Source organism: Clarias gariepinus, chromosome 14 (assembly GCF_024256425.1).
Source record: "Clarias gariepinus isolate MV-2021 ecotype Netherlands chromosome 14, CGAR_prim_01v2, whole genome shotgun sequence".
NCBI classification, from domain to species: Eukaryota; Metazoa; Chordata; class Actinopteri; order Siluriformes; family Clariidae; genus Clarias; species Clarias gariepinus.
The window spans coordinates 25508495-25527715 of NC_071113.1; the positions used below are offsets into that span (position 1 = coordinate 25508495).

General features: G+C 41.3%; 1 protein-coding gene across 1 annotated transcript in view; it reads left to right on the forward strand.

The window, feature by feature from the left end:
* ryr2a (ryanodine receptor 2a (cardiac)) overlaps positions 1–19221 on the forward strand; it is a 146971-nt gene that overhangs the window by 22325 nt on the left and 105425 nt on the right. The window contains exons 5-14 of the mRNA XM_053510837.1: positions 898–912; positions 3688–3762; positions 7439–7517; positions 7745–7857; positions 7963–8062; positions 8176–8272; positions 14646–14720; positions 16712–16868; positions 18227–18391; positions 18807–18928. Of these exons, the coding sequence (XP_053366812.1) occupies positions 898–912; positions 3688–3762; positions 7439–7517; positions 7745–7857; positions 7963–8062; positions 8176–8272; positions 14646–14720; positions 16712–16868; positions 18227–18391; positions 18807–18928 (998 nt within the window). The remainder of the gene's footprint in view (positions 1–897; positions 913–3687; positions 3763–7438; positions 7518–7744; positions 7858–7962; positions 8063–8175; positions 8273–14645; positions 14721–16711; positions 16869–18226; positions 18392–18806; positions 18929–19221) is intronic.

Here is a 19221-nt window from a genome sequence, read left to right on the forward strand (position 1 = left end):
CTCAGAAAACAATTAAAATCCCACAAGGTGTGCTGATGCGAGTGGGCCAACAGAAAATCGCTCGCCCTATCTGCATATCTGGGGATCATGAGTTCGAGCCTCGGGTGATGCTACGGCCATCTGTAAGCTGAAGTCTTGGGAGAACGTTGGCCCTGCTCCTGAGGGGTCAATTATAGCATGGCTGGCCAATCGAGGGGGTCTGTGAGCTCATGCAAGTGTGAGGAGGTGGTGATGGGAGCGTCACCCAAAGACTAATGGATATAGGAATAGGGTTGGGATATAACTATATATCATGGGGGATTGTGTAGTCTCCAAGACATGGCCTTTGGTCTACGGTCATCAGACAGACCCTGCTATATCTCTTGCTACTATACGCCTTTGCACTTATCCCTTTTTTTCCCAAGATGTCCCAATTTCTAATGGTTTCTGTCCAAGTTTCCATTCCCTTTTTTTTAAAGACAATACTGTAACAAAACAGTAAAGATGTAGAAATGCTCATGAGTCTAATGAGCTCATAAAGTAACACCGTTTTAGTGCAAAGGCTAGGGGAAATTATACACGTTCTATTGCTTGAAGTCGATCAGAGAAGCCTAAAGTATAAATAAAGCTGTAGATCCATATCATTAATGTAGTTGTTTAGATTGAAAATTATGTTTAAGCAAGAAATATATTTAAAATAAATTTCCTTTTTCACCAAATAGTCAATCAGCCAGATTTATTTTTTATTATTTTTGAACATTGTCAATGAGCTTTTGGGGTAAACAGAAAAAACCCCACTCATGAACTTGTACTGTTTTTTTTAGTCACATTTTCTAAGTTGGTGATTATTTATCACAACTATGTTACATTTTTCCATCATTAACAATACTTATACTTTTTTTTTCTCATGCCATGCAGAAATTCATGATGAAGGTAAGATTGTGTATATGTGTGTGTGTATGTATGTCTTTGTGTGTCTGTGTGTATATCTGTCTGTAGTCATTCATATGTCACTCATATCATTCTCTGAGTTTCTGTGACACCACAGCGATGTTGAGTCAGCCAGTCATGTACAGTAACAGCAGCACAATGCGGAAAAAACCTCGAAAAACATTAAGGTCAAGCACTTTAGAGAATGTCGTCTCCGGGACTTTGACTTTCGTGTAGTTGGTGTTGGTTTGAATGTTTCAGAAATGGCTGAGCTGGGGTTTTCCGTAGAGTTTATACAAAACTGTGCAAAATAAAAATTAAATGTAGAAAGAACAAGTAGCAGTTGTGTGGATGAAAAGTGGAGGTCAGAGGGGATTGGACTACAACAGCAGAAGACAACATCTTTAATTATAAGAACTCATTGGTGAAATGTCCCAACAGGAACCTTAACACCAGATGAGCGATGTATTGTATTATAACGTTTTAATTTTGATAGAATGACTTTTAAGAAGTGGAATTGAGATAACGTTAAACCTTAAACTAATCTTAACAATCTTAAAAACAACAATATTTGAACCTGGAGCATTCATGCTCTAAATGATTATCATCCATACACACAAAGTCCCACCACATCCATGAGCTCTTAAGTTTCCATCAGGGTAAATAATCCTGATCTGAGATTGGGACGGACACAGTGTGCGTACTGTATCTCATCTCTCGGATCTCTTGGTGTTGTAATGTTACCTCTCTGTTTCATTATCTTTCAGAAATATTTTAGTGAGCTGTATCTTGGCTCTGGAATCACTCTGCTGTAATATGGTGTTTGCACGGCGTCCGGTTTCGCAAAACAGATTTTGGCTGCTGTCCGATTTAATATTTCAGTAAATTGCTGTTGTCTAGAATTTCCGTGACTCCTGTTGCTATGTACAGCCGTGGCCAAAAGCTTTGAGAATAACACACATTCATTTCCACTGAAGTCTGCTGCTTTAGTGTTCTTAGATCTTTTTTTTTTCAGATGTTACTATAGGATGAAGTTTATGCAAAGAGTCTATATTTGCAGTGTTGTCCCTTTTTTTCAAGACCTGGCATGCCGTCAATCAACTTCTGGGCCACATCCTGACTGATGGCAGCCCATTCTTGCGTAATCCATGCTTGGAGTTTTTCTGGGTTTTTGTTTGTCCACGAGTCTCTTGAGGATTGACTACATCAATGCAATTAAGGTCTAAAGAGTTGCCTGACCACGGACCTGAAATTTCAATGTTTTGTTCCTCGAGCTATTTAGTTATCACTTTGGCCTTATGGCAAGCTGCCCCATCATGGAGAAAAAGACATTGTTTATCACCAGACTGTTCTTGGATGGTTGGAAGTAGGTGCTCTCTTGTACCGTTCCTTAGTCATGGCTGTGTTCTTAGGCAAAATTGAGAGTGAGCAATCTGCCCTTGGCTAAGGAGCATTTTCACACATGACTGGTCTCAGGATGCTTTACTGTTGTCATGACACTGCTGTACAAAACCTGCATTTACTCATTGGCGGTCCATTGTTGAGCTTGAGTGCTGTTACTGCAGAACCCAGACGTTACTGTAAGTCCCGCTCAGGCCATCGGTTTGGTGTTAACATTGTTTTCGCAACACTGTGTTCATCATGTTGTCAACGTTGTTCCACAGTCATTTCATCAAAGTCATTCTATCGTTCATAAAACAACCTAATACCATCGTCGTCCCAACGTTAGTAACATTGCCAAATTAACGCCACCAAAGGTCATGACCTTTTGACAACCGGAAATTTCAGATAGATGTAGTATGGAAAATCTAAAACACTTTTATGGTAACTTTTTAACATAAATACTGTAAAAAAAAAAAGTGTTGTAGAAATGCACAAGGACTGGTACAATTATACAGTATAATTTAGTGCATTTAATGCATTTTGTGTTTGGGATGCTGGTATACAGTAACTGTAAAAAGAAACTTTATTAGACAACTTTTTTCTTGTTAGTGCCTCTTGTAGGATGTATAGCAAGAGACACGATCGCATCTTTTATTATGTGCTGTGTGTGTTTATGTGTGTGTGTGAGAGAGAAAAAGAGTGACTTGTTTACAGACTTTTACGAGGGTCCGTTTAAGATAAAGTGTTGTCACTGTGGTGTTAACGGTCCATGTCAGGATTACGTCACGGTGGTACTGTAGCAGACTGTTCACGTACTATTGGTCTAACTTTTTCGTTTTGTTTTTGTTTTTTTGTTTTGTTCTTTGATGCTGCCAGTTAAATCCATGTAATCTGACTAAGTGTTTCAGCACGGCTGTTGTCATCAACCACGAGACAGAATGTTCTGAAGAATAATCATGATTCAGTATTGTTTTAATTAATCCCCAATTGTCCCTTATTATATCAGTCTGTGTGTATGTGTGTGTGTGTGTTTGTGAAAGCATATCGATGTTAGCTGGAGTTTGTGGTTTGGCTGAACAGATGGGATGGGAAACATCTGCAGATGCTGCATCTTGAACCTCCTCTGAAGTGCCTTATGCAGTTCTCACTTATCAGGTGCACTGTATAAACATTGGGTTGAAGATTTTGGAGGATTTGTAAATCTTCTCTCTGTTATGACTGCCACCTGCATCTGTTTTCCCCACCCAGACCATACACTCTGTGTATACTGTATGCGGTAAACACTGTTTTCCTGTTTGCTGAAGCTCTTGAGAGGGCTGGATTTTTCGAAACGATGTAAATGTTGTACTTTCTGTAATCTTTTGTGTGTGTATGTGTGTGTGTGTGTTCTTCTAGACAGCGCAGGGTGGAGGTCACCGGACTCTTCTTTACGGCCACGCTGTCTTACTCAGGCACTCCTACAGCGGAATGGTGAGTCAAGCGTGTGTGTGTGTGTGTGTGTGTGTGTGTGTGTATGTGAGCGAGCGCTGTTTGCGTCACTAGAAGTCGTCATGCAGCAGTGCAGGCATTGCAATATTTGGTTAGTGAGTAAGTGTTTAAATAAAAAAATATTTAAATAGCCAATATCGTAATTGTTTTACGAATTGTTTTAGAATTTTAATTGCATGCCATTTCAAAAGAAACAAGTTTTATTTGGAAGGGTGCATGAATTTCCCATTCATGGTCGTAGGTTTGTAAACTATCTCAGTTGACTATCTCAGCTGGGGTGGTTTGGATCCCACTGCAGTCTTTCTGATTAATATTCAGGGAGTAGAACCTGATATTTGAAAATCAACAGATAACTTCCTGACCAACACCACTTTCATATTACAGAAACTCAGCTGGGAGTTATTGCCACACCGCCTGGCTCCAAGCCATTTCCATGTATTTGTCCCATTAAAGGAGTTCCTGGGAGGCCAGTGTGTCAGACATGAAAATTTTCTACCTTGTGAAACGCTGGGATAAGTGCATTAGTGTAGCAAAGGATTACGTATATAGAGAAATAAAATATTTTTTCAGTCTCATAACTCTGATCTGTTATTCTGCACAATCAAAAGTCCTGGTTTGACTTGAACACCCCTTTGTCCACCTTTATCAAATGTAATTGTTTCTATAATCCCATTACTGGACCTAAGAAGCCCAAACCTGTTCCATTGTAAGAACATCTGTGCATAACGCAAGCTCCATGAAGACATGATCGGCCAAGGTTGGAGCAGAAGAACCGGAATGTCCTGCACAGATCTCTGATCTTAACCCCTGTGAATATCTTCAGTATTGATCTAGAACCACAACCTCCTGACATCCCAACTACAAAACCTGACCCTACTAATTCTCTTTAAATTATTTAACAGTACATTGGGGAAGCGTACACTACTATAAGTAGCTTTTACTGTGAATGTAAATGGAAAGCAAGTGCTGTTGTGTTTGCTTCGCACTGGAGCTTACAGGCTGATGTAGTTAATTTAAGGTGCTCAGGATTGCCTCCAGACTCGCTTAGGTGATTTCCGACACTGCATGTCACATCTGTTGAGAGGAGTAGCAGCAGCCGTAGCGAGGATGAGTCACGTTCTTCCTCAGTGAGAATTTGCGATTAGGATGATTCGAGTTGCACAGTCACGGCCAAAAGCTTTGGTATTCATTTTCACAAAGTCTGGTTTGTTGTTTTTAGACTTTTTTGTCAGATGTTGCTAAAGTATAATTACAAGCATACCATAAATGTTATGGAGTGCCATTAGTCCTGTGTCATGCCACCAGTAAAGCACCCTGAGACCATTCATGTGTGGGGTCGCTTCTCACCCGAGGGAGTGAGCTTTTGCCCAAGAACATAAAGAAATGGTACAAAAACATCCTCCAAGAGCAACTTCTCCCAAACATCCAAGAACGGAAAAAAACTTTTCCAGTATGATGGAGCACCTTATTATAATGCAAAAGTGATAATCAAATGGCTTAGGGAACAAAACATCAAAATGTTGGGTCCATGGCCAGGAAAGTCCCCCAGACTTTAATCCCACTTTGAGAACTTGTGGTCAATCCTCAAGAGCCAGGTGGACGAACAAAAACCCAAAAATTCATGACAAACTCCAAGCATTGATTATCTTACAGTGGGGCAAAAAAGTATTTAGTCAGCCACCAATTGTGCAAGTTCTCCCACTTAAAAAGATGAGAGAGGCCTGTCATTTTCATCATGGGTATACCTCAACTATGAGAGACAAAATGAAAAATAATCACAATAAATCACATGGTAGGATTTTTAATGAATTAATTGGTAAATTCCTTTGAAAAATAAGCATCTGGTCACCTACAAACAAGCAAGATTTCTAACTCTCACAAACCTGTAACTTCTTTAAGAGGCTCCTCTGTCCTCCACTCGTTACCTGTATTAATGCCATCTGTTATCAGTATAAAAGACACCTGTCCATGACCTCAAACAGTCACACTCCAAACTCCACTATGGCCAAGACCGAAGAGCTGTCAAAGGACACCAGAAAGAAAATTGTAGACCTGCACCAGGCTGGGAAGACTGAATCTGCAATAAGTAAGCAGCTTGGTGTGATGAAATCAACTGTGGGAGTAATTATTCGAAAATGGAAGACGTACAAGACCACTGATAATTTCCCTCGATCTGGGGCTCCACGCAAGATCTCACCCCGTGGGGTCAAAAGGATCACAAGAGCTGTGAGCAAAAGTCCCAAAACCACACGGGGGACCTAGTGAATGACTTGCAGAGAGCTGGGACCAAAGTAACAAAGGCTACCATCAGTAACACACTGCGCTGCCAGGGACTCAAATCCTGATGTGCCAGACGTGTCCCCCTGCTTAAACCAGTACATGTCCAGGCCCGTTTGAATTGATCCAGAAGAGGATTGGGAGAATGTCATATGGTCAGATGAAACCAAAATAGAACTCTGTGTTTGGAGGAAAAAGAATGCTGAGTTGCATCCAAAGAACACCATACCTACTGTGAAGCATGGGGGTGGAAACATCATGCTTTGGGACTGTTTTTCTGCAAAGGGACCAGGACGACTGATCCGTGTAAAGGTGAGAATGAATGGGGCCATGTATCGTGAGATTTTGAATGAAAACCTCCTTCCATCAGCAAGGGCATTGAAGATAAAACGTGGCTGGGTCTTTCAGCATGACAGTGATCCCAAACACACCGCCTGGGCAACGAAGGAGTGGCTTCATAAGAAGCATTTTAAGCATTTTCAAGCATTTCAGTCTCCAGATCTCAACCCCATAGAAAATCTTTGGAGGGAGTTGAACGTCCGTGTTGCCCAGCAGCAGCCGCAAAACATTACTGCTCTAGAGGAGATCTGCATTGCATCTGCAATGGGCCAAAATACCAGCAACAGTGTGTAAAAACCTTGTGAAGACTTGGAGAAAACGTTTGACCTGTCATTGCCAACAAAGGGGAAAATAACAAAGTATTGAGATGAAATTTTGTTCTTTACTTATTCTCCACCATAATTTGCAAACAAATTCATTAAAAATCCTTAAAAAATTTTTTTTTTCTTATGTTGTCTCTCATGGTTGAGGTATAACTATAATGAAAATTACAGGCCTTTCTCATCTTTGTAAGTGGGAGAACTTGCACAATTGGTGGCTGACCAAATACTTTTTTGCTCCACCGTGTATCAGTCCGGATGTGTAACAGAAGGTGATTGAGAGCAGGCCGAGGCGAATTACAGAGGTCTTGCCAAAGCAGGACAGTAAATATTGACTTATTATAAACCTAATGTAATTGTCCATGAAAAAAAATCCTTTGACACTTAAGAAATGCTTGTAATTATACTTCAGTATCCCATAATAGCATCTGACAAAAAGATCTAAAAACACTAAAGCAGCCAGACTTTGTGAGAATTAGTATTTGTGTTATTTTGAAAAAACCTTTCTGACATGGCTGTGTAAACATTTTTTATTTTTTTTTTAAGTTGTTTACATAGCTAGCCATGTTAGCATTGTAGCTTAAGTATGAAGCTACAGAAGCGAACATCAAACCAGAGTGGTTTCAGGTTATTGTTCCTGAAACATTTGGGATAATAGCTTGTTTTTCTTCAGAGATAAAAAGTTGACGCTTCTTACAGTACACTCTTCTGTCCTTATCCAGTACCTGTGTTGTTTGTCCACCTCGCGCTCATCGACAGACAAACTCGCCTTCGATGTAGGACTTCAGGAGGACACGACAGGTAGTTTTTTTTAAAGCTACTAACTATAAACAGTTTCATGTTTTCAGATTAAAGCAAGTATCTTATTTTTTTAGTTTTTACTAGTGAGCAAAATCTAAGATGCGTACAGACGTGTCTCGGTGTGTGTACTGTACGTTTATAAGTGTGTGTGTGTGTGTGTGCTCTGTGATGGATCTGTGATGTTGTTCATACTCTTCCATACGTGTGTTTTATGTGTCTGTGTGTAGGTGAAGCGTGCTGGTGGACTATACATCCTGCCTCTAAGCAACGGTCAGAAGGGGAAAAGGTGCGTGTAGGTGATGACCTCATCCTGGTCAGCGTGTCCTCCGAGCGCTACCTGGTAAGTCACTGCAAGAAGCGCTGCGAGTTTATTTTAGTGTTTTCTGGTTTTTCTTACATCCATATCCTTCCCTGTCATCCTCTCTCTCGCTCTCTCTCTCTTTAGCACTTGTCGTATGGCAGTGGCAGTTTGCACGTGGATGCTGCCTTCCAGCAGACTCTGTGGAGTGTAGCACCCATCTGCTCGGGAAGCGAGGTCGCTCAGGGTGAGGGACACAAAGCAAAAAGAGATGACTAATATTATGACCTTGCTGAAACCTAATCGGCTTGTAGACACGCTTTAAAAGTCACCGTTCCCTTACTTCTGTTTGTCTCGCAGGTTTCCTGATCGGTGGGGACGTCTTGCGGTTGTTGCACGGTCACATGGACGAGTGTCTAACCGTTCCATCAGGAGAGCATGGCGAGGAACAGCGCAGGTCAGTGCACGGGGAACAGTCATGTCATGCAGATCCGATCTGATAAAAAAAAATTCTGAATTGATCAATGCTGCTTGTAATGTGAATATAACCTTAGTAAGCAAGTGTAAAGTTTAACCTTGCAATCTGTAAACAGATGAAAATACAATAACAGATGGGGTGGAAAAATAATGACTGATTCATGAGAAAGTGGCTTGATAATGTGATGCGCTATGAAACACACAATCATTAAAGTCTAATCATGGACAGTGTTTTGTGTACGCGTTCAGATGTGTATCCATCCTACCATTCTACTTATGAAGACAAAAAAAGCTGCACATTAACATGTGGCAAAATAAAATACTGTATGATTAAGATTTTACTGGTGTGACAGGAAAGATGGGGGTGGGATGTCTGAAGCATGGGCCTTTTGTGTAGGTGTGTGTGGGTTGTAATGATTCCGTCGCTAACTCACTGGGTGTACCTGTTCTGGACAACGACAAATTAAAGTTGAATCTCATCTCATCTAATCAAATCTCATTTTTATGCGCCCCATCAACGCTACTGGTGTCCAGTTTTCTTCGTTCAGAAAAGGGAGTACAGGTTTGATTAGGTTTAAAGGTTTACTGCACCTCATGTAATACTGCAATTATTTTCATGACAAAAAGCTGTCTTTATTATGCAGTCAGTTAATTGTATTGATTCATAGACAGATTGGCTTGTATTATAAATTTGACTTAATAAAAGATGCTGCTTCTACTCTCTTAAAGTTTAATTTACTTTTCGAACAATGTAAAGCATTGATCCTAAGACTTGTCTGGTTTTAGGTACTGGTATAATACAAAAACCTTTTTTTTTTTATTATTAAACTGATTTGTCCAGTGGTTCATAGATGAAAATATAAATATGTAGTGCATGAATGTGTCCAAAGTGGCCATGAATGCCCAGTTAGTGTTGGATGTTAAAAAGATGGTATTCGTCCTATGTTGTGTTGTGGTTGAGAGACCTTATCGCCTGCGGGAAGAAGCTCCTCCTCAGTCTCTCTGTTTTGGCCTTCAGGGAGCGGAATCGCTTTCCAGACCTCAACAGAGAGAACAGTCCATTGTTGGGATGGATGAGGTCCTTCACTATCCTCCTGGCCTTGGTCCAGCACCGCTTGCTGTAGATCGAGTGCAGGTCAGGGAGCTCGGTGCGGATGATGCGCTCAGCTGATCGCACCACCCTCTGTAGAGCTCGTCTGTCCTGCATGGTGCTGTTTACAAACGAGACGTTTCCCGTCAGGATGCTCTCTATGGTGCAGGAATAGAAATTCCTAAGCACCTTGAAGGGCATTCTGAAGTCTCTCAAGCGTCTGATGTGGTTTTTTTACCACGGTGTTGATGTGATAGGACCATGACAGGTCCTGCGTGATGTTAACGCAGAGGTATCGAAAGCTGTCCACTCTCTCCACTGGGCTCCTGTTGATGCCCGGGGTCTGGTAGTTCCTCTCCAACTTTGTTCAAAAGTCCACTATCAGCTCCTTTGTCTTGCTGACGTTCAGGAGGAGATTGTTCCTCTGGCACCATTTCTCCAGATTTCCAATCTCCTCTAGGTAGGCTGACTCATCATTGTTCGTGATCAGGCCAACCACGACAGTGTCGTCAGCAAACTTGATGATGGTGGTGGAGTTAGTTGTGGCCACGCAGTCATAGGTGTACTTGATATATGCCCGTGCCATGAGGGAAGAAATAAACACATTCAGGTCATCAACCGACCTCATTTTTTTTGGGGGGGGCACCAACAGAAGTAACCCCTGATCATAACACTGCCCCCACATGGCTTGCACGCATTAGTGTAGGCACTAGGCATGGTGGGTGCATCACTTTCTGCTTCACTCTCTTCTTACCCTTGGAACAGGGTAAATCAGGACTGTTTAGACCACATGACCTTTTTCCAGTGCTCCTTTCTTTATGCTTTTTAGCGATCAGTCTTTTTTTCCTGATTAGCCTTGCTGATCGTTTCCTTAAGGCTTCACAGCTGTTTAGTCCCGGTCCCTTGAGTTCTCTTCGCATTGTGAGTGTGAAAATGCTCTTAATTTCCCATCACGCTCATTCATGGTGTTTTTCCAACCGCATTTCTTCCTCGAAGACGATGGGCCACCACTATCCTCCAAAGTTTTAATAATGCATTTTACAGTTCTTAACCCTGATTTTAGTAGCTCTAACAATCTCCTTAGTTGTTTTCTTTGCTTGATGCAAGACAATAATTTAACCCTTAAGAAGCAGAGTGATATTTTAACACGGCCGAAGGACATGTCTTTCGATATGGTTGTTTAAGAAATGAGAAGCTCCATCAGTTTGTATTAAATAACTTGTTTCCAGTTGAAACATATTTATCCCTGCAGTAATTATCCAATGGAAGGTCCTTCACTATTACCTTACTTAAATCCAGGTGGTGACTTTTTTCTTTTTCTTGTGATTTCCAAACACAATGATTAAGTTTTAAAGACTTTACAATGGGACACAGGTCCTGTCCAGGTGTGCAGAATATTCTGGCATCTTACTGACCCTTCATTTCCTTTTTACTGCTTAGCCTGAGACAAAAATACAGGTACACAGTGTATAGTGTAGGAATCCGGCACGCAGTGGGCGACTGAAGACAGTGACTCAGAGAGAAACCGAGAGGAAGAGTGCGAGCGTAGGCGAAAGAGTTTTCAATATGTGAGAGACAATTCAGGTCAAGACAGAATTCAGGTCAAAACCACCTCGTGAAAGTTTTTACTCTGAGAAAAGAGCTAAGTAGAGCATTACAGGTGTTACACAGCAGTCCTAGAGAAGCATATTAGACAGCTTGAGCCTGCAGTGGACAGAATGGGTGCTGCACTGATCTCTATTCCCTGTGCAGATCTCTCCTCCATTCTCTCATAATTAAACCCGTGCACATCCTCAGTGGGCCACTCCTCTGTGTCTAAACACAAAACTGACCCCGATAGTTCTCGTCACTTACCGCAGCAGCTACTTTTAGCCCATTGCAAAAGACACTTTAATTACTGGAGAGGCAGATCAGACGCTCTCTGTTGAAGACTCTTTTTTACACATGGACACGATGTCTAGTAGAAAGTAAGTTTTTAAGAAACCCACATTCATGAATCATTGGGATACTTTGCTTAATGGTGATAGTTCCTTGTGACATAAAGCGCTAATAATGTTGTCCATCCATGATCATTTACACATTACGGGCAATTTGGGAATGCCAATTAGCCTAACCTGCATGTCTTTGGACTGTGCGAGGAAACCAAACAACCCAGAGGAAACCCACCAAACATACATGCAAACTTTATGCACACAGACCCAAGGTGGGAATTGAACCCAGGGGCTGGAGGTAGACAGAAGACAGTGCTAACCACCAAGCCACCGTATCGCTAATGCTGTTTATAGCCAACAGAATTTTCAGCACTGGAAATAGAAATCAGTGTACAGTATATATCAGCTTTGATAGTTGGCAAGATGGTGCAGCACTGCCACTGGACCCCTGATTTGATCTCTTGCTTGGGTTACTGTTTGGTAAAATTTAGCAATCTCTCTCTTTGTTTGCATGAGTTTCTACACCTTACTACACCTTTACACGAGGCTTAGGGCATGAAGCAGGGTACACCCTGGACAGGGTGCCAATCCATCGCAGGGCACACACACATACACACATACTTATTCACACACTACGGGCAATTTGGGAATGCCAATTAGCCTAACCTGCATATCTTTAGACTATGGGAGGAAACCAAAGTACCCGGAGGGACCCTGTCGTGTCGGGAATCGAGCCTGGCCGGGAATCGAACCCTGACCCTGGAGGTGCAAGGCGACAGTGCTAACCACTACACTGCCATGCAGAAATTAGGAAATTAGGAAATAAAATTTCAATTGATGCTTTCATGATTGCAGGAAACAAAAGTGTTCAAAATGTCTGTTTCTGACTTTGCCTATTTTATGTACTGTACATCTGCACGATTAAATGCAACATTTATTAGATGGCATGTCTGAGCCATAACATCCCTCTCCGTCTGCTTTCCCATTTTAACCACTGATTTCATATTAAACACGCTGATGAGCTCTATTTCTCTTCAAAACACCGCACTGTCGTTGGGTTTGTTGTCATGAGCTACGTCTTAAATCAGAAATTCCCAGCATTCTGTCACTAAACCAGAAAATCCCTAAGGCCACTTACACAAAACAGATCTATTAGTGGATTTAAAGGTGACAGAAATAGTTTGTAGCCCTTAAAACCCAGAGGATTTTTATTTATTACTGTGTTTAGTAAATAAACCTACTGTATATAAGGCACAGGATAGTGTAATATAGAGGGACGTATCCTTCTTCCAGCAAAACCGAGGTACTATGATGAAATTCATTTTATTTCATTTTTACCAAATTATATAACAACAAAATTGGCTGTTATGGTTGTTTATGGTCATTTCTATGACCAAAATTAATAATGATACAAGCATTTATTTCGACATAAAGGGATAATTAGGGAGTCTTCTTAAAACAAAATGAATGTGCATATAGGGACATTACAATAGGTCTTTTTGTTACAGTATACATCTTTCTTCTCTGAACATTGACTGTGAAGTGCCGGAACAGTTTAAGTATGATTTAAGTATTGAGAGCCCAATTCCACAACCCTCGTTCTGTGCAAAAATCCATTCCAAAGTTCAGCTGAGACTCATATGAAGCTTCTGCAGTCATACTAAGCTAAAGTCAAATAGTCACATGGCTGGTATAATTTAGATTTTACGATAGACTTGAAAGACTGAAACCCAAAGTATTCCTTTGATATTTGCAACTACAATGAAAAAATAAAACACAAACTGTAATTGATAGAAAGAGTGGTTAGTGTTAGGATTCAGTAACACTCCAGATAATGTGGTTTCAGACTTAATACGTGTTTGTTTCACAGAGGGTACTGTAGGTGGATAGAGAAAATTTTCCAGATTCTCCAGATTTATTGCTGATTGTTTACACATTTTGTGTAGCATCAGGAGCATTAAAAATATAAAATAACACACATCTGTTATACAAAATTCACTACAGACATTCAGATCATCACTGTGCATGTACAAAGATAAAACCCTTTTTTTTATTTTTGTATGGCCTTGTTTAAAGACGTTGATTAGAATTCCTCCCTAATGTGACCTCATATAAGAAGATTCCCTCTCCTGGTGTGTTGCTCAGCTTTGCTATTCTCTGGAGAGAGGGTGGCTGAAGAGTAGCTCGTTTACAGGGACACTTTAAGTATACACTCTGTCACTGTGTGCACCTAAAATCAATATCGCTCCTCGCTCACCAGCCTGTGCCCGCATGCCAGAGCGGCACTGCCCACCAGATCGCCACATGCACAACATCCCTCGCCTTTCTTTCCGTACCAACCACTGTGCCGCCCTGAAATAGAGTTAGTATTAAATAGTAACATATGGGACCTTTAATTTCTAACCAAACTCCACAGATCCCACTCTTATTAAGCACTCATGGGTTGTACCGGATAAACCAGGGGCCAGACACTAGAGCACACCCCCTAAAACCTAGGTGGGTTTACCGTTAATGTTATGGCTGATCGGCATATCAGTACACAAAATCTGTTTTCGGTATTTCAGATATTTCTCTAAAAAAATAAGTTAAAGGAGTATAGAAGAGGTTTTTAGATTGCCTTATGACCTTATGATAAATTAAAAAACCACCTCCTAAACCGGCTCCTGTTTTTGATGGTCTTATCAGCCAGGTTGATCTTTACTGACTGTTGTAGCTTATAAGATGATTTCGTGTGTTGAGGAACAGAAATCACACCTGAGCTCACATCAGCAGTCCCTCAGAAGACAGAAATCTGATTGCTGTTTCATTCGGACAGCTGCCGCAAAGAAAGCCGGCACATTTCTAAAGCAAAGGAAAGAACATTTTTTATTTATTTATATTTTTTTTTACTAAAAGCGATTTTCTCTCAGGTCCTTCTGTTCTGTTTGCCTGTTAAATGGAGCTTTGGAGATTTACTTGGGTGACTTTTATGCCCACAGGCCTTGAAATATTGTCATGCTGGAAATGCAAATGTATTAAGGGAACGTTTCTTACAGTCAGGAGTCTTGCACTCTCCTACACGCTCTTAGCTCATCTCTATACATTACGTCTACCTTTTGACTTTGGGGTTTATGTAACTGCCACGCGCTGTTGGGAGACCTACATTTCAATTGTTGTGTCCTTGTGTCTGTGTCCTTGTGTAAGTGAAAAGTACCATTTACAAAACTCCTTGCCTAGGAAATTTGCATTGGAGCTGACAAGCTTTTAACCTAAAAGATACTGGGGACAGACTATGCTGTGCATTATGTATGATGTATTATTATTATTAATATTATCCCTTTATTGTTTTTCAGGACGGTGCACTATGAGGGCGGAGCCGTGTCCACCCACGCTCGCTCTCTCTGGAGGTTGGAAACTCTTCGAGTAGCGTAAGTGGAACACATTAATTACTATATCTCACTTTCACATCTCAATTTGCACGAGTCTATCCGCTGAATGTTCTGGGAATGTTTTAGTCTGAACTGCGAGCCACGAATGCACCGCTGTCTTCACTTCTTCATCAGAAGTGAAATTTCGTCCACGGAGGGCTGCTTTCTGGGTTCGGTGGAGCGAAACCAGAACTATAGGGAGGATGCTTTAACACCTCAAAACAAAGTGTTTACAGAGTGTGTGGACGTGCATCATCAAGAACAGCAAGATCACGCCGCCCTCGGATAGCAGTCCTCCGTGTTTAATCCGAAATTTAGGCTTCAGCTCTGTAACAAGCACTGTTGATTAACATTTTTCCCCAATTCTGGCCCTTGAGAATCTCAGAAAACTTTAAGCATTAATCAGTTTTCCGGCTGATGGTTGACTTTTGAACTTTCTCTCGGTCTGCGATTGAGGATGTCTCCGTTCCATACTCCGTATTACTCTCCGTTTACTCTCAGCATCATAGTGATGAATTCATGTCTTCTCACCAGTAATGATTCTCGTTAAAAAACTTTCACTTTTCTAAGAGTATCGGTCCAAATTTTGTTTGTGACTCACTTTCACACACGAGGGAGAGTCAAAAATTATCTGCACTCCTGTTGTAATAAAATTTCTGTTGACCACAATCGCATTGTATTGCAACATCATTCGTATTGCGGTAATATCTTTGCCACTGGATGTTTAAAATTTTGTTCGGCTATCTATCATAACTTTTTTCTTCCTGTGTCTAGTTTTGAATGTCACTACAGTTCTGTAACAGCATTTACACAACCGATCCCTCGCACCGTTTGGCCTAGAGCATAACAAGTGCCGTTTATTTAGGTATTACAGTAGGTTCTGAGGCATGAACAGTGTCCTTTCTCTAAATAGTGTTGCTCACAGACCTGCCGTTTTCTGCCCTCCAGGGAATCCAGTGTGTCCCAGTGGACTTATTTGCACCCTGAAAAGTGTAAACAGTCATATTCACACTGAATCTGAAGGGTCCGATTAAACTCAGCAGGTCCATTTATGAGGAAATAGCCAAGGCAGAAATGTCTTCACTGTGGCACGAGGGAGCTTTTGGGCTGAGCTGAGTTTGAGCGGAGTTTGTACACCGTGCCTCCTCTTATCCCTGCTGTAGTGTTTTATCAAAATGACATTTTGAGGATGAGGACAAATTCTGGAGTGAGAGCGTACAGTAGGCTATATGTTGTTACACTTTTACTTTACAGAGCAGAACTTCTTTATATACGGCGTATTTTTACACTCACCTGGCCACATTATTAGGAACGAGTACTGTGCTAGTACTGTACTAGGTAAGACCTGCTTTGCCCTTTAAAAAAAAAATTCTGCCCTTGTAATTCTTCATGGCATGGACTTAACAAGGTGCAGCAAGATTTTGGTCCATATTGGCAAGAGAGCTTTAAGCAGTTGCTCCAGATTTGTCAGATGCACATCCTCTTGTTCCACCACATCTCAGATTGCTCTGTTGGATTGAAAAAAAAAAAAAAATCCCAGTCGATGATTAGATCACCCCATCTGACGACCACAACCATGCCACATTCTAAGTTACTTGAACTTTCCTCCCGCATTCTGATGCTCAGGTTTGAACTCCAGCAGGTCATGTTGACCATGTCATGCATTACTACCATGTTATTGGGTGATTTAGATATTTGTACTAAAGATTGTTGGAACTAATAAAGGGGCCAGTGAGCGTATATGCTATAAGTATGCTGCTGTTATTTAGCTTTTCAGTAATTGAGTGTGCGGTGCAGCTACTGTATGATGCTGACCGAGATAAGATGATGGAATACACTGACGGAAAAAAGAAACTTCTACGGTATTGCCTTGTTTATCAGCTGTCTTGAAGGAACACTGATGACAGGAGATGCTTTTTAGGAATGACGTTGATGAATGAATGTGACGGCGTATATATTGATGCTGCCGTTGATGTTTGTTTTCCCTCCAGCTGGAGCGGCAGTCACATTCGATGGGGTCAGCCGTTCCGTTTACGTCACGTGACCACGGGCAAGTACCTCAGCCTGCTGGATGATAAAGGCCTGCTGTTGATGGATAAGGAAAAAGCCGACGTCAAATCCACCGCCTTCTGTTTCCGCTCTTCGAAGGTGAGTCTCACCGAACGAGTCTATCCGTATTAAACCTAAATCATTGTCAGGGGGAAAAAGTGATTTGACCCCCGAGTCGTGCTGTGGTAAAAAGCTCGCCCTATGAGGCAAATTCGAATCCCAGGGGATGCTGTAGCCAGGAGCCTAAAGAGAGCTGATTGGCCGAGCTCGCTCAGAGAGGAGGGACGGGCGGCACTTTAGCCCTCTCACATCAATCATGGGCTTCTGTGGGCTCACACAAGTAGAAGGAGCAGATAGCGATATCCTCGGAGTGTTACGCCTCTGAGTAGTATAATTTAAAATAATTATTAAAATAAATAAATAATAGAATGATATCTGTGATTTAGTATTTTCATTCCATTTCTATATGCGAAGTGGTCTTGGGACAAACTCTATAGTAAGGACTTTAATGATTAATCATTAGTCAATTCATTTCCATTTAGAATTTTTTATGAACGTGGTAAGCTATAATGTTTGTTTTGTCTAATGTTTACTCCTTAGCTCACATATCTATCAACTTGTACACTTTAAGAGGGCACACTTTTAGTTTAAACAGTGCGAGATACTATATACAGGTAGTCCCCGACTTATGAACGAGTTTCGTTCCTGGAGCACGTCCGTAAGTCCAGTTTGTTCTTAAGTCCGACAAAGTGAGTCTTGTATGCCTTTGACACGAATAAACAATGTAAAGCATACCAATCCACTTGACTGAACCTGTCCCTTTTTCCCACACTGCCATCATGTGGACAAATACCGTAATCGAGCCTAAGGAGCAATCTTGCTTTTAAATAAGGCTAGATAGATATACAGATAAATAGATAGACAGACAGACAGACAGACAGATACTGTCAATAATATTGCACTCATTTAAAACTGGAAAAGGAAAGGAGATAAAAAAACAGCAAAAGAATTGGTGAACCAGCTAGCGCTAATAAGATTGGGAGAGAGAAAATTTGGAGTGCGAAGTCGATTTTGAGCGAAGGTTATCGAGTGTAACATAGCACGTGTGTGAGAGCAGGAGGTGTCAGGCACAGAAGGTGCGAGAGTCCGCCTCAGTGTGACCTCTCATTAGGGTGTGTGTTTGGATTTATCTCAGCTCCATGGCATGACTCTGGGCAACACACTGAGAGCGCCGTCAGCCTGTGAGCTCAACCGAACTAAAACTGTAACACAAAGTCATTTCTTTAGAAGAAATTCAGAAGAAGAAAAAATGGCAGGGTGTAAGTTATGCTGTTTATGAGGTGATAAGGTAATGAGGTGATAAGGTTTGGGGTCTGATCCTCAAAGGGTAAATCCAGAACGCTAAACAGTATCGTGGATTTTTTTTCCTTTTTTTTTTTTTACCGCCGTGACCACAGGAGAAGCTGGATTTCGGCCTGAGGAAAGAGGTGGACGGCATGGGCGTGCCCGACATTAAATACGGCGACTCTGTTTGCTACATTCAGCACGTGGACACGGGTCTCTGGCTCACATACCAGTCGGTGGACGCCAAGTGTGCACGCATGGGCGGAGTCCAGAGGAAGGTGAGTGGCTCCACAGCTGGATTGTTAGCAGAAACAAGTAGATCTCAACCACACCGGCAAAACAACATACAAGTTCTTTGTACAATTACTACAATTTGCACTGTTGTCAGTTTGCCACACATAAAGTTGCACATTAGGGCTAAATTGAGATTAACTTAGTTTTTCTTTTTAGATCTTATTGTTTAGTTTTTTTGTAACTGGTGATTTATATGCTTTTATTTATATTGTAGCTTTTTGTTATCATTGCACTTGTAACTTCTGCTCAGTTCTCAGATTACCCTGTGTCTACTGATTATATGTAAGATATACAGTGTGTGATCACATCTACGTCTCTATTGCTGCTGGACAATGTATCTGAAATTTCCTTCGGGATCAATAAAGTATCTATTTATCTATCCTTCTATCTATTTATTAGGCCATAATGCACCATGAGGGTCACATGGATGATGGTTTGACCCTCTCACGTTCCCAACACGAGGAGTCGCGCACTGCCAGAGTGATCCGCAGCACAGTCTTCCTGTTCAACCGCTTCATCAGGTAACACACACCTCCACACGCTTACACACCAGTTCTACTGCTAACTGTTAAACTGTTCAGCCCCGGTGCCTCAGTATCGTCCTTCTCTCCAAAGCTTTAAGGGTGTAACAGTTAGTTTCCTTCCTTCTATATTTTATTCTTACTTTATCCTCCTTTCATTTTTTCTTTCTTCTTTGCTACTTTCTTTCTTACACCCTTGCTTTTTGACCCCCTTCTTTTTTTCTTTTTTTCTTTTTCCCCCACTACTTTTTTTTTCTTTCTTCCGTTACTTTCTTTGTTTTTTTTCATTTTGC